This window comes from Pongo pygmaeus, chromosome 1 (assembly GCF_028885625.2).
Source record: "Pongo pygmaeus isolate AG05252 chromosome 1, NHGRI_mPonPyg2-v2.0_pri, whole genome shotgun sequence".
NCBI lineage: Eukaryota > Metazoa > Chordata > Mammalia > Primates > Hominidae > Pongo > Pongo pygmaeus.
In genome coordinates, this window is record NC_072373.2 from 198,600,600 (window position 1) to 198,615,910 (window position 15,311).

The window sequence follows — 15,311 nt, forward strand, 5'->3', positions numbered from 1 at the left end:
TGATTTAAAGGTCATTTCAGACTGAGCAGCCATGCCTATCAGCTAGCTCAGGACAGTAAGCCTCCTGCCCATGAATTTAAAAAACCAAAACAAAACCTCACAAAACACAAGCAAGCCTCTTGCCCATGAATTTAAAACACACACACATAAAATATAAGCCTTTCCCCTCCCGTCTTTAGAGAGTGGGAAGATGCAGTGATGTGATATAGATGAGAATAAGACATTGGGCTTCCAGGGTCCCAGGTTTAGTCCTGCACTACCACAACACCCATGCGTCTTTTGCCAGGTCACTTTTTTATTTCCTGAGCTTCACTTTCTTCATTTCTGAAATGAGGATTAGAATGAAATGGGTCTCTCAAAGTCCCTTTCAGCTGAGTTCTGGCAAGTTCCAATGGATTGACCCATCACCCATCTCTGAAACAAGAGACCCAGAGAGGCTAAACAATTTGCCTCAGGTCACACAGGTAGTGGACTTATACCCTCTGATTTATAACTGAATGATCAGTCTATCATAGTCTGGTGTCTTTCCTTTTTTGAAATTGTTTTAAGGAAGAGATTCTGGCTGTGAGGGAACTGATGGTTTCTCCTGAATGTTTCCTAACATTACTTTTGTACTTCCTAAGAGATATATCAATAGAAATATCCCACTGCAATTTCTTGGAAGTAGGGCTTTCATCTAATAACCTCTTCCCAGTAGTGGGGGACTGGTGGGGTGGGGATAAGTAACGGGTACAAAAAAACCCAGAAAGAATTAATCAGACCTACTATTTGGTAACACAATAGGGTGACTATAGTCAATAATAACTACACAATTTAAAATAACTTAAAGTGTATAATTGGATTGTTTGTAACTTAAAGGATAAATGCTTGAGGAAATGGATACCCCATTCTCCATGATTTGCTTATTTCAAATTGCATGCCTGTGTCAAAATCATGTACCCCATAAATATATATACCTACTATGTATCCCCCAAAAATTAAAAGACAAAACAAACCCCTTCCCTTCAGGCCTCACCTGTAATGTACAATTCTCATTCCTCTTCAGAAACTCCACAAACCGATCCACCACTCTTGGAGTGTTGATAACTTCATCTATTGGAGGACTAGGCTCTGGATAAGGGAGAAGGGAAAATAAAAACGCGGGAGAAGCTTTTGCTGATCCCTTCATGGGGGTCAGCTTGCAATCCTTCTTAGACACTTCTGACTACCCTTACAAACATTCCCAAACTCCCTTCTGGTAAGGTGGTTTTAACAATATCTACTCGTCTTTGAACTGTATAATACAGCTGGAATGTTAAAGAGTAAAGCCAACCCTAATTTAAGAATGCTCATCTTTGGCTTACTAAATGTAAGCAAAGAAAGATGTGGGAGAGAGGAATGCCTAAGGGATGAACAACCATGGTTTACACTTTTCCCTTTCAAGAAAGACCAGTATTCTCTTCTTGGGAAGACTATTTGATATACTGAAACAAGAGGTATTTTTCCAATCATACATTAAATTTTTTTACTAAGTACCTATGGTGTGCCACACAGTTCTAGGTACAGAGGACACAGGAGGGAACAAAAACAAAAGTCTCTGCCCTCAGAGAGCTTATATCCTAGTGGGAAGAGTCATTTTATTATGTTAGAAGATAAATATAATGGGGGGAGAGGAGGACAATATGTAGGGCAAGGTAAAAAGATAAAACTGTTGAAGGTAGGATTTAGTTATAGGAGTAAGGGAGTTGCTACAAAGATATCTGGGAATAGAGGACATCAGGCAGAGGAAGTATCCAGTGTGAAGGTAGGAATGTGTCTGTCTTGTACAAGCAACACCAAGGTCAGTAGGGCTAGAGCAGAATGAGAGAGGGCACGTGTAGTTGATGACATCAGTGAAAAGAAAAGAGGCTAAATTATATAGGGCCTCTCTGACAAGGGCCAGGCTTTATACCTTTGGAGAGCAGTTTCCGGAATTTCTGTGTGGTTGCTAACTGCAGGTCAGAATCATCAGAAAAGAGCATCTCCACCATCTCTCTTGTGATCACACTCTCCTAGAACATAAAACAAGTTTAGGACTTTGCAAATCAACATTAGAGCCAGATGTGAGCACATAATACTGCTTGGCATCCTGTTTTCTAAAAAATTGAGGGCAAGAGGATGGCATAATAGGCTCAGGAGAAGGGGTCTGTTTAATCTATAGGTGCTTCAAGTTGGGACATTTGAAAAGTGATTCCTAATTCTGAGGCAACTGATGGCTTCTCTTAAATGTTTCCTCAGATATATCTAACAAAGTTGAATCTTTGTTGACTCCTGAAGCTGACAAAAGGGTCCACAGAGGAAAGAACTTGTCATGGTTACTGGCAAAGCTAGTAGATGATGTGAACGGCCCAATTTCTGTTCTTAGAAGCAGGTATTTTCCAGGTCAGCCTGAGGCACATGCAGGGGCCTTACCCCAGTGGTAGAGCTCACATAAGAGTCCATGAGAAGACTATCGAACATGGCAGCTTCTTCATTAATCAGCTCCACATTTCGCCGTTTAAAAAGCTGAAAGTAAAGAGACAGTAGTTAACAGTACTTACTCTCTGAACCAAAGAAAACAAAAAACAATCCAATGTTAAATTATGGCATAACTGACAAGGATATACTAGAGTAGCTGAGAAGAGGCCAAGCTTTATACATTAGTCTCCCCTTATTCAGTTTGGCTATTATTTTAGTTATCCAGTCAAGTGTGGTCTGAAAATATTACACAGAAAATTCCAGAAATGAACAATTCATAAGTTTTAAATTGCATGCCATTCTGAGTAGTGTTGAAATCTCATGCTATCCTGTTCTGTCTGGCCCAGGACGTGAACATCCTTTGTCCAGTGTATCCATTCCACGCTGTATACACTGCTGCCAGTTAGTCACTTAATAACCAACTTGGTTATCAGGTGGCAATTGCTTGTGTTCAAGTAACCCTTATTTTACTTAATAATAGCCCCAAAATGCAAGAGTAGTGATGCTGGCAATTCAAATGTGCCAAAGAGAAGCTGTGAAGTGCTTCCTTTAAGTAAAAAGATAAAAACATGGGAAAAAACATAGTATATGTAAGGTTCAGTAATATCTGCAGTTTCAGGCATCCACTGTGGGTCCTGGAATGTATTCCACAAAGAGAAGAGGAGACTACTGAATACTGACACGGAAAAGATATTCAAGGACTTGGAGGCAGAGGCAGCAGTGGGCCAAGATCACGCCACTGTACTCCAACCTGGGCAACAGGGCAAGATCCTGTCTTAAAAGAAAAAGAAACAAAGGAATGATAGTATAGCAAAAGGGTGGGCAAAATCAGGATAGGTTGGCCAGGCACGGTGGCGCATGCCTGTAATCCCAGCACTCTGGGAGGCCAGGGCAGGTGGATCACTTGAGCTGAGGAGTTCAAGACCAGCCTGGGCAACATGGCAAAACCCTGTCTGTACAAAAAAAAAAAAAAAAAAAAAAAAAAAAAAAAAATCCACAAAAATTAGCCGGGCGTGGTGGTACATGCCTGTAGTCCAGCTACTCAGGAGGCTGAGGAAGAAGGATCACTTGAGCCCGGGAGCTTGAGGCTGCAGTGAGCTGAGATCATGTGACTCACTGCACTCCAGCCTGGGTGACAGAGTGAGACCTTATCTCAAGAAATAAATAAATAAATAAATAAAAATAATAATAATAATCAGGTGACTGAATCTGTTGGTGGGGTGGCATGGGAATGCAGATGGTGAGGCATTAATATAGTCTCGGGCTGGGTGTGGTGGCTTACGCCTGTAATCCCAGCACTATGGGAGGCTGAGGCGGGCAGATCTGGGCAGATCACAAGGTCAGGAGTTCGAGACCAGGCTGGCCAACATGGTGAAACCCAGTCTCTACTAAAAATACAAAAAGTTAACTGGACGTGGTGGTGCATGCCCGTAATCCTAGCTACTCGGGAGGCTAAGGCAGGAGAATCGCTTGAACCCAGGAGGCAGAGGTTGCAGTGAGCAAAGATCATGCCATTGCACTCCAGCCTGGGTGACAGAACGAGACTCTGTCTCAAAAAAAAAAAAAAAAGAAAAGAAAAGGTAACAAGGAGCTAGAACTAGAATGTTACAGTAAAGACATAAATGATGTCTAAGTTGGTCTAACTTGTGAAAAGGGGATAAGGTCAGTCTTCTCTTTCTCAAAGCTCCCAACATTTATTTACAACAAAGGAAACTGGATGAGTAGCTCACTCAGTAAGTAAGCTACTTTTCTTTTCTTTTCTTTTTTTTTTTTTTTTTTGAGATGGAGTTTCACTCTTGTTGCCCAGGCTGGAGTGCAATGGCACGAACTTGGCTCCTGCAACCTCTGCCTCCCAGGTTCAAGCAATTCTCCTGCTTCAGCCTCCCAAGTAGCTGAGATTGCAGGCGCATGCCACCACGTCCGGCTAATTTCTGTATTTTTAGTAGAGAAAATGAAGTTTCACCATGTTGGCCAGGCTGGTCTTGAACTCCTGACCTCAGGTGATCTGCCTGGCTTGGCCTCCCAAAGTGCTGGGATTACAGACATGAGCCACCACGCCCGCTAGTAAGCTACATTTCTACAGGGCAAGTCAGGGTGCACGGTGGAGGCCAACCATAGGGGCTTGTTTCCCAGAATAGTATGTTTGAGAATACTCCCATTAACTCACTTGTTGCTCCCGCTTCTGCTTCCGGAGCTGAATGCCCTCTTCCTCTCTTCTTCGTCTCATTTCTTCAGGGTTTAGAGCATTGTTCTTATAGCTCTTCATTCGATAATTGTCTTTCCCTGGGCTCGCCATGGTCTCTAGAAGAAAAGATACACATTGCCAAAAACTCTTGAGAGGACAGCATTTCCTTTTCACTAGACTTCTATCCCTACCCACCCTTCACCCTCCCCTACTCTGGGGGGAATACAGCTCTCTGGGAGCTCTCAATAGCGCCTGACATCTCTACCCGCCCCCCAGCCCCAGTCTCCTTTAATTACAATAAGCTTGCTAAACAGGTGGTATTATAGCAATTGGTATAAGCTTAGTAGTTAAAAGTGTGGGCCCTAGAGACAGATTGTCTGTGTTCAAATCCTGACCCTTCTACTTGTTAGCTGTGCAACCTTGGACAAGCTCCTCTTTTATTGCTTCAAAATTTAATCTTTAATAAAACAGGAACACACATACCAGGCACAGTGGCTCCCACCTGTAATCCCAGGGGTCTGCAGACCACACTTTGAGAAATGCTGTTTTTTTTTTTTTTTTTGAGACAAGGTCTCACTCTGTCACCCAGGCTGGAGTGCAGTGGCACGATATTGACTCACTGCAACCTCTGCCTCCCGGGCTCAAGTGATTCTCCTGCCTCAGCCTTCCGAGTAGCTGGGATTACAGGTGCACACCACCACAACTGGTTAATTTTTATATTTTTAGTAGAGACGGGTTCTCACTATGTTGGCCAGGCTGGTCTCAAACTCCTGATCTCAGGTGATCCACCTGCTTTGGCCTCCCAAAGTGCTGAGACTATAGGCGTGAGCAACCACGCCCAGCCAAGAACTGCTGTTCTAAGCAGTGAATTACTCAGTTGTAGGTAAATAAATGTTAACTTGACCAGCTAGTGCCAAAGTTGTCTTCCATTGTACTGCCACTGACAAATATCTTGACCAATACTTTTGACAATCTACTGGGTGTCATAAAGTATTTCACAGAGATGATTATTTGCATATCCCAGATTACTAATGAGGTTAGATTTCATGTTGTTATTTGCTATATGTTTCCCCTTCTGTGAAAAATGTTTGTTTCTATGTTTTTAAATATTTTTCTTCTTCTTTTTTTTTTTTTTTGAGACAGAATTTCACTTTTGTTGCCCAGGCTGGAGTGCAATGGCACGATCTTGACTCACTGCAACCTATGCCTCCCAGGTTCAAATGATTCTCCTGCCTCACCCTCTCGAGTAGCCGGGACTACAGGAGCCTGCCACCACGCCTAATATGGCTAATTTTTGTATTTTTAGTAGAGACGGAGTTTCACCACGTTGGCCAGGCTGATCTCGAACTCCTGACCTCAGGTGAACTGCCTGCCTCGGCCTCCCAAAGTGCTGGGATTACAGGCATGAGCCACTGCGCCCGGCCTGTTCACGTTCTTTTAAATCAGTTATCTGTGACTGCGTACTTTCTTCATCAATATTGTCTTATTTGTGCCCTCTTTTGCTCTTGAGAAGCTTTACCAGAGACTTGACTATTTTTATTTTAGTCTTTTGAAAGATCCAAGTTTTAGCTTCATTGAGTCTTCTCGACTATATGATTTCTATCCCCTTTCTACATTTTTTCTAATTTAAGTTGTATATCTAAGTAATTAATGTTCACACTGTACTTTTTTTTTTTTTTTTTTTGAGACGGAGTCTCACTCTGTCACCCAGGCTGGAGTGCAATGGTGCGATCTTGGCTCACTGTAACCCTCCGCCTCCTGGGTTCATGTGATTCTCCTGCCTCAGCCTCCCAAGTAGCTGGGATTGCAGGTGTGCACCACCACGCAGGGCTAATTTTTTTTTTTTTTTTTTTTTTTTTTTAGACAGAGTCTCCCTCTGTCGCCCAGGCTGGAGTGCAGTGGCGCCATCTCGGCTCACTGCAAGCTCCGCCTCCTGGGTTCACGCCATTCTCCTGCCTCAGCCTCCGGAGTAGCTGGGACTACAGGCGCCCGCCACCACGTCCAGCTAATTTTTTGTATTTTTGGTAGAGATGGGGTTTCACCATGTTAGCCAGGATGGTCTTGATCTCCTGACCTCGTGATCCACCCGCCTCGGCCTCCCAAAGTGCTGGGATTACAGGCGTGAGCCACCGTGCCTGGCCCCACACTATACTTCTATATTACCTTTCTAAGGCTTATAAATTTGCTTCAAATTAATATTTGTATTGTAATTCAGTCCTAAATATCTAATTACTTTTGATTTATTCAATTTACATAAGTGTCTCATGTGTGCTTGAGAAGAATCTGTATTCTTAAATTATTGTGCATGGCTTTCTGAATATCATGTCCATTAAATTAAGTTGTCATCATGTTGTTCTTTATTTATTCATTGGTTTTTGAGATAGGGCCTCACTCTATTGCCTAGGCTGGAGTGCAGTGCACGATCACGGTTCACCACAGCCTCAACTTCCAGGGCTAAAACAATTCTCTTGCCTTAGCCTGAGTAGCTGGGACTACAGGCTCATACTACCATGCATGGCTAATTTTTAAGTTTTTTTTGTAGAGATGGGGTCTCACTATATTGTCTAGGCTGGTCTTGAACTCCTGTCCTCAAGCAATCCCCCTGCCTCAGCCTCCCAAAGTGCTGGGATTATAGGCATGAGCCACCATGCCCATCATGTTGTTCAAATCTTCTATTAATGTTTCACTTATGTTTTCCTTATTGATAGTGAATGTAGCCATTTTACCCCGTAGTTTAATTTTGCTTTATGTATTTTAATACTATTTCATTAGAAGCATACAAATTTAGAACTGTTGTAACTTGACTGTGAATAGAAGTTTGTTATAAAGTGAGCCAAATTATTCCTTAACAATGCCCTTTGTTGCCCTTTTTATTCTGTTGGATATTAATATAGTTATCACTTCCACTTCCAGCCATGATGGAATAAGAGGGATAGGATTTCCCCTGTTGCTATAAACTGTTTCAGACATCGGGCAATAGCAATGCAGAATTGTGATTCTCCAAGAGAGAAACGAATTAAGTGAGCTCTACTTGTCTCCTTGGCTTTCTGCCCAGAGTAACATTCTATAGCAGAAGAGGGGTCCCAAACAGCACCACGGAAATCTCACTAGTGGAGGAGAGACTAGAGACTTCAGTGAGACTGAAGTGGCTGAAAACACTGAGACAGCATTCCAGTGAGGAAAGAAATAGGCAGAAAAAAAAAAATTGGGAAATCTGTTTGGGGTTCCCTAAATCTTTGCTGAAGACTAAGGATGCATACATGCTAGATGAAGCTCCATGAGTCACGCAAAGGGCAACTGAGAAGCTGTATGTAAGCTCAACAGTTCCCAGAGCTCGCACAGGGCTGAGAGACTTTAGACAAATCTGAATGGGGATTTCTCCCTGATCACTCAGGGCATAGTAGAGACCCTAGAAGGGCTATGGCTTAGTAGTGGGATTAAACTATTCCCAGAAAAGGCTACTCATGAAGCTTAAAAACAAGCCTTACACTGCTAAAACACAACAGCTATAAAACGCCCTACATCCTTTAAAGAAAGACAACAAAATCCAGACACTAAAAACATAAAATTCACAATGCTTGGAATCCAATTAAAAATTATGGGCCAGAGCCAGGCATGGTGGCTCATGCCTATAAATCTCAGCACTTTGGAAGGCTGAGGTAGGAGGATAGCTTGAAGAACCTAGGAGTTCAAGGCTGCAGTGAGCTATGACTGCACCACTGTACTCCAGCCTGGGCAACAGAGTGAGATCCTGTCTCTAAAAAAACAAAAACAGCCGGAGCGTGGTGGCTCACGGCTGTGATCCCAGCACTTTGGGAGGCCGAGGTGGGTGGACCACGAGGTCAAGAGATTGAGACCACCCTGGCCAACATGGTGAAACCTCGTCTCTACTAAAAATACAAAAATTAGCTGAGCTTGGTGGCACGCACCTGTAGTCCCAGCTACTCGGGAGGCTGAGGCAGGAAAATTACTTGAACCAGGGAGGTGGAAGTTGCAGTGAGCAGAGATCATGCTACGGCACTCCAGCCTGGTGACAGAGGGAGACTCTGTTTCCAAACGAACAAACAACAAAAAGTACTATACATGCCAAGAAGCAGAAAAATTGTGACCCATAGGAGAAAAATCAGTCAAAAGTTAGATCCAGAAATGACACTTCAGTAGATAGTAGGATGGTTTCAAGTGCTCTAATATATTAGTAACTGGATTCACAGGGGAAAAAAATTGAGAGAAGGACAGAAAAACATTTACAAGCAAAGACTAAAAATTGGCAGGGCATGGTGGCTCAAGCCCGTAATCCCAACACGTTGAGAGGCCGAGGCAGATGGATCACTTGAGGCCAGGAGTTCCAGATCAGCTTGGCCAATATGGTGAAAGCTTGTCTCTACTAAAAATATAAAAATCAGCCAGGTGTGGTAGCTGGTGCCTGTAATCCCAGCTACTCAGGAGGCTGAAGAAGGAGAATCACTTGAACCTGGGAGGTGGAGGTTGCAGTGAGCCAAGATCATGCTACTGCACTACAGCCTGGGCAATAGAGTGAGACCCTGTCTCAAAAAAAAAAAAAAAAAAAAAAAAAGACTAAAAATTTTCCAGATCTAATCCCATTAACCCTAAAAGCTATGCTAATCCTTAAGCAAGATAAAAACAAAGAAAATCACAAGACCCATCACAACCAAAATCTTCAAAAGCAGCGATAGATAAAATCTTAAAAGCAGCCAGATAAAGACCTATTAAGACCAAAGATAAGAATGGCCTAGCTTCTTGTCAGAAACCATAAGTCAGAAAACAACAAAACATTTTTAATGTTCTGGAAAAAACAAAAACCTGGTAAACTAGAATTTTATATCCAACAAAGATACTTTTTGAAATGAAAGCAATTCAGCAGGTCATGGGCTAAACTAAAAATAATATTAATAAAGACTTTTTCAGATAAACAAAAGCTGAGAGACTTTTTCTGTAGCTGACTTGCACTAAAGAAATGCTAAAATTCTTCAAGTAGAAGGAAAATGATACCAGATGGAAACTCGGATATCCACAAAATGAAAAACACTAGATATGGCAGATAAACATAAAATACCTTTTTTGCCATTTAAAAATTGTCTTTAAAAAATAACAAGGCACATGGACACACACACAAAAACAGGGAAGCATGGCCCATTCACGGAATAAAGTAGAAACCATTCCTAGCTGCATGTGGTAGCTCAAGCCCAATACTTCAGGAGGCCAAGATGATAGGACTGCCTGAGGCCAGGAGTTAGAGACCATCCTGGGCAACATACGGAGGGAGACCCTATTTCTATTTTAAATAATTTTATAAAAATAGGAAACCATCCCTGAGGAAGCCCAGAGACTGGACTTACTAGACAGATTCTAAAACAACTGTCCTAAATATGCTGAAAGAGATAAAGAAAAACCTGGACAATGAACTGAAGGAAATCTGAAACACAATATATGAATAAAATGAGAATATCAATAAAAAGAAATTATAAAAAGGAACCAAACAAATGTTCTAGAGCTCAAAAGTACACTTCTTGAAATAAAACATTCACTAGAGGGGTTCAACAGCAGATACGAGCAGATAGAAAAAAAAAGTAGCAAACTTGGAGACAGATCAATTAAAATTATCCAATCTGAGGAGCAGAAAGAATAAAGAATGAAGAAAAATGAACAGAATCGAGTGGACCCATGGAACACCATTAAAAGGACCAATATAGCCAGCCCCCCACGGTGGCTCATGATTGTAATCCCAGCAAATTTGGAGGCTGAGGCAGGAGGGCAGCTTGAGCCCACAGTTTGAGACCAGCCTAGGCAACATAGCAAGATCTCATCTCTATTGAAAAAAAAGTAGGGGGGCCGGGCGCAGTGGCTCACGCCTATAATCCCAGCACTTTGGGAGGCTGAGGCGGGTGGATCACAAGGTCAGATGTTTGAGACCAGCCTGACCAATATGGTGAAACCCCGTCTCTACTAAAAATACAAAAAAAATACCCAGGTGTGGTGGCGTGCACCTGTAATCCCAGCTACTCAGGAGGTGAGGCAGGAGAATTGCTTGAACCCGGGAGGTGGAGGTTGCAGTGAGCCAAGATCGCACTCCAGCCTGGGTGACAGAGCGAGACTCCTTCTCAAAAAAAAAAAAAAGACCAATATACACCACATTATGGGAGTCCTAAAAGCAGAAGATAAAGAGGTAGAATATTTGAAAAAATATGGTCAAAAACTTCCCAAATTAAATAAAACACATGAATCTACATACAAAGGAGCTAAATGAACTCTAATGAAGATATCCACATTTGGGATACCGAGGCAGGTGGATCAACTGAGGTCAGGAGTTCGAGATCAGCCTGGCCGGGTGAAACCCTGTGTCTATACTAAAAAAAACAAAAATTAGCCAGGCATGGTGGCACCTACTAAAAAACCAAATATTAGCCAGGCATAGTGGAACGCACCTGTAATCCCAGCAAGTGGGGGGGCTAAGACAGGAGAATTACTTGAACCTGGGAGGCAGAGACTGCACTGAGCCGAGATCATGCCACTGTACTCCAGCCTGGGTGATAGAGTGAGATTCTGTCTCAGAAAAGAAAAAGAAGATATCCACACTGAGACACATAATCAAACTGATGAAAGCCAAAGACAGAATCTTGAAAGCAGCAAGAAAGAAGTGACTTATCACATACAAAGATGCCCAATAAGATCAACAGGTGATTTCTCATTAGAAATTATGAAAGTCAGGCTGGGAATAGTGGCTCAGGCCTGTAATCCTAGCACTCTGGGAGGCCAAGGCAGGTGAATGGCTTGCGTTGGAGACCAAGAGTTCAAGAACAGCCTGGGCAACATGGCAAAACCCCGTCTCTACAAAAAGTACAAAAATTAGCTGGGCATGGTGGTGTATGTCTGCAATCCCAGCTACTTAGGAGGACGAGGTAGAAGGATCACCAGAGCCCAGGAGGTTGAAGCTGCAGTGAGCCGTGGTTGTACCACTAGACTCCAGCCTGGGCAACAGAGCAAGACCCTGTCTCAAAAAAAAAAAAAAAAAAAAAAGAAAAGAAAGAAAGAAAAAGAAAAAGAAAAGAAATCACGAAAGTCAGAAGGCAGTAGAATAAGAAAGTGCCGAAAAAAGGCTGGGTTCGGTGGTTCATGCCTGTAATCCCAGCACTTTGGGAGGACAAGGCCAGACGATTAGTTGAGCCCAGGAGTTCAAGACCAGCCGGGGCAACAGAGCAAGACCCTGTCTCTACAAATAATTTTGTTTAATTTAGTTGGGCATGGTGGTGTGCACCTATGGTCCCAGCTACCTGGGAGACCTCTAAGTCAGGAGGATTGCCTGAGCACAGGAGGTTGATGCTGCAGTGACTCGTGATTGCACCGTCACTCCAGCCTGTATGACACAGCGAAACCCTGTCTCAAAAACAAAACAAAACAAAACAAAACAAAAAGCAAAGTGCTGAAAGAAAAACCGTCAAGCAAGAATTCTATATCTGACAAAACTGTCCTTCAAAAATGAGAGAGAATTATGACATTTCCCCATAAACAAAAGCTGAGGGGCTTTGTTACCACTAGACCTGCTCTGCAAGAAATGCTGGCTGGGCCTGTAATTTCAGCACTTTGGGAGGCTGAGGCAGGAGGATCACATGAGCCGAGTTCGAGACCAGTCTGAGCAACGTGGTGAAACCCCATCTCTACAAAAAAAAATATAAAAATTAGCCGGACGTGGTGGTACGCACCTGTAGTCCCAGCTACTTGGGAGGCTGAGGTGGATTGCTAGAGCCTGGGAGGTTCAGGCTGCAGTGAGCCGTGACTGTACCACTGCACTCCAGCCTGGGCAACAAAGCAAGACTCTGTCAAAAAAAAAAAAAAAAAAAAAAAAATACTAATGGGAGCCCTTCAGGTTGAAATGAAAGGACACAGTAACTTAATGCCGTATGAAGAAATAAAGATCTCTGATAAAGGTAACTATATGGGCAGATATAAAAGCCAGTATTACTATACATCGGTTTGTAACTTTTCATTTCCTACATGATTTAAAAGACAAATGCATAAAATAATTATAAATCTACATTATTGGTCACACAATGTTTAAACACACAATGTGTGATGACAACAGCATAAAGGAGGAAACAATGCTGTACATGAGCAGTTTTGTATGCTACTGAATTAAGCTGGTATTGATTCCAACTAGAGTGTTATAAAGTTAGAATATTAAGTGTAATCCCCATGGTGTTCACAAGGAAATATCTAAAAAACTACATGCACAGAAAATAAAAATTAAAAATATACACAAAAGGAAATCAGAAGGGAATAAAGAGAGCTGGAATAGCTACATGAATATCTGACAAAACAAACTTTAAGTCATAAACTGTTACCAAAAAGAAAGGACATCATATGGCCAATTCATCAAACTATTATAAAACATATGCAATAAACAAGAGCCCCCAAACATGAAGCAAGTTCTGACAGAAGTGCAGAAAAAATATTTGGAGACTTTTTTGTCCCCACCAACTGTGGCCTACAGATATTTGGAGACTTTTAATGAACCACGTTCAATAATGAACAGAACACCTAGAGAGATACAATAACAGCAGAATATACATTCTTCTCAAGTACAGATTCTCCAGGATAGGCCATATGTTAGCCCACTAAAAGTGTCTCAATAAATTTTGGAACACTGAAGTCATATAAAACATTATCTCTGACTACATGGAATGAAGCTAGAAATCAGTAACAGAAGGATAACTGGAAAATTCACAAATATACGGAAATTAAGGAAGACATTCTTTAAAATGTCAGAAGACTCATATGTCCTGATTTCATAACTTACTACAAAGGTACAGTAATTAAAACAGTGTGGTACTGGCATAAGGATAAGCATATGGACATACGGAATAGAATTGAGAGTCCAGAAATAAACCCTTACATCTATGGCCAGCCAACTGATTTTCAAGAAGGATATTATGTCCATTCAGTGGAGAAAGAAATATTTCATTGTATAGAGAATGAAATATTTTATACATTCTATAAAATGAAATATTAGCCAGACCAGGCGGGGTGGCTCACATCTGTAATCTCAACACTTTGGGAGGCCGAGGTGGGCAGATCACTTGAGGTCAGGAGTCTGAGGCCAACCTGGCCAACATGATGAAACCCCATCTCTACTAAAAATACAAAAATTAGCCAGGCATGGTGGCGGGTGCCTGTAATCACAGCTACTCAGGAGGCTGAGGTGGGAGAATCACTTGAACCTAAGAGGCAGAGGTTGCAGTGAGCTGAGATCGTGCTGCTGCACTCCAGCTTGGGGAACAGAGCTTGCTCCATCTCCAAAAAAAAAAAAGAAATGCAAATCAAAACCACAATGATTCAACCTGAGAAAGCTGACTGAAAAAAACGTATATAAAAAAGTTTTGGCCGGGCGCGGTGGCTCACGTCTGTAATCCCAGCACTTTGGGAGGCCGAGATGGGTGGATCACGAGGTCAGGAGATCGAGACTATCCTGGCTAACCCAGTGAAACCCCCCCTCTACTAAAAATACAACAACAAAAAAATTAGCTGGGTGCGGTGGCGGGCCCCTGTAGTCCCAGCTACATGGGAGGCTGAGGCAGGAGAATGGCATGAACCTGAGAGGCGGAGTCTGCAGTGAGCCGAGATCGCGCCACTGCACTGCAGCCTGGGCAACAGTGTGAGATTCCATCTCAAGGAAAAAAAAAAATTTTAGGCCAAGCACGGTGGCTTACGCCTGTAATTCCAGCACTTTGGGAGGCTGAGGTGGGGAGATTATCTAAGGGTGGGACCCTCCAGCCTGGCCAACATGGAGAAATCCCATCTCTACTAAAAATACAAAATTAGCTGGGCATGGTGGCACATCCCTGCAATCCCAGCTACTCGGGAGGCTGACGCAGGAGAACTGCTTGTACCTGGAAGATGGAGCTTACAGTGAGTCGAGACTGTGCCACTGCACTCCACCCTGGGTGACAGAGCGAGACTCCATCTCAAAAAAAAAAAAAAGGTTTTAAAGACCACAATGACGTACTACTCCACACCCACTAGGATGGAGTAAGAATAATAAAGTACACATTGGCTAAGATCTGGAACCTGGTGGATTGCTGATAAGAATGGAAAATGGTGCAGCCGCTGTGGAAAACAGAATAGTAGTTCCTAAAAAAATTAAAAAGAATTACTGTATAATCCAGCAATTCTACTTTTATACTATTCCTCCCTTATTCAGTTTTGCTTTGCAGAGTGTCAGTTATCCATGGACAATAGTGGTCTGAAAATATTAAATGGAAATTTCCAGATAAAAACAATTCATAAGTTTTAAATTTCATACTATTCCAAGTAACACGATGAAACATCATGCTAACCCATCTATTCCACCTGGGACATGAATCATCCCTTTGTCCAGTATATCTACACTGTATACACTGCCAGTTAGTAGCAGATATTGTAGTGTTTGTGTTCAAGTAATCCTTATTTTACCTAATAATGGCCCCAAAGTGCAAAAGTGATGATGTTGGCATATTGTTATAAGTGTTCTATTTTATTACTATTGTTCTCAATCTCTTATTGTGCCTAATTTACAAATTAAACTTCATCATAGGTACGTATGTATAGAAAATAATATAGTATATAGGGTTTGGTACCATCTGTCGTTGCAGGTATCCAC

General features: G+C 42.2%; 1 protein-coding gene across 8 annotated transcripts in view; it reads right to left on the bottom strand.

The window, feature by feature from the left end:
- Positions 1-15,311, bottom strand: part of KPNA6 (karyopherin subunit alpha 6) — a 68,301-nt gene that overhangs the window by 17,113 nt on the left and 35,877 nt on the right. For 4 of the 8 annotated variants that reach the window (XM_054464929.2, XM_063666532.1, XM_054464969.2 and 1 more), the window contains 4 exons: positions 4,643-4,776; positions 2,431-2,523; positions 1,931-2,030; positions 1,016-1,110 (listed from right to left, as the gene is read on the bottom strand). In XM_054464929.2, the coding sequence (XP_054320904.1) occupies positions 1,016-1,110; positions 1,931-2,030; positions 2,431-2,523; positions 4,643-4,776 (422 nt within the window). Of the gene's footprint in view, positions 1-1,015; positions 1,111-1,930; positions 2,031-2,430; positions 2,524-4,642; positions 4,777-11,103; positions 11,222-12,216; positions 12,334-12,378; positions 12,454-14,562; positions 14,637-15,311 lie in introns of those variants that run through there. The other 4 variants (XM_063666526.1, XM_054464893.2, XM_054464960.2 and 1 more) reach the window with 4 other exon arrangements.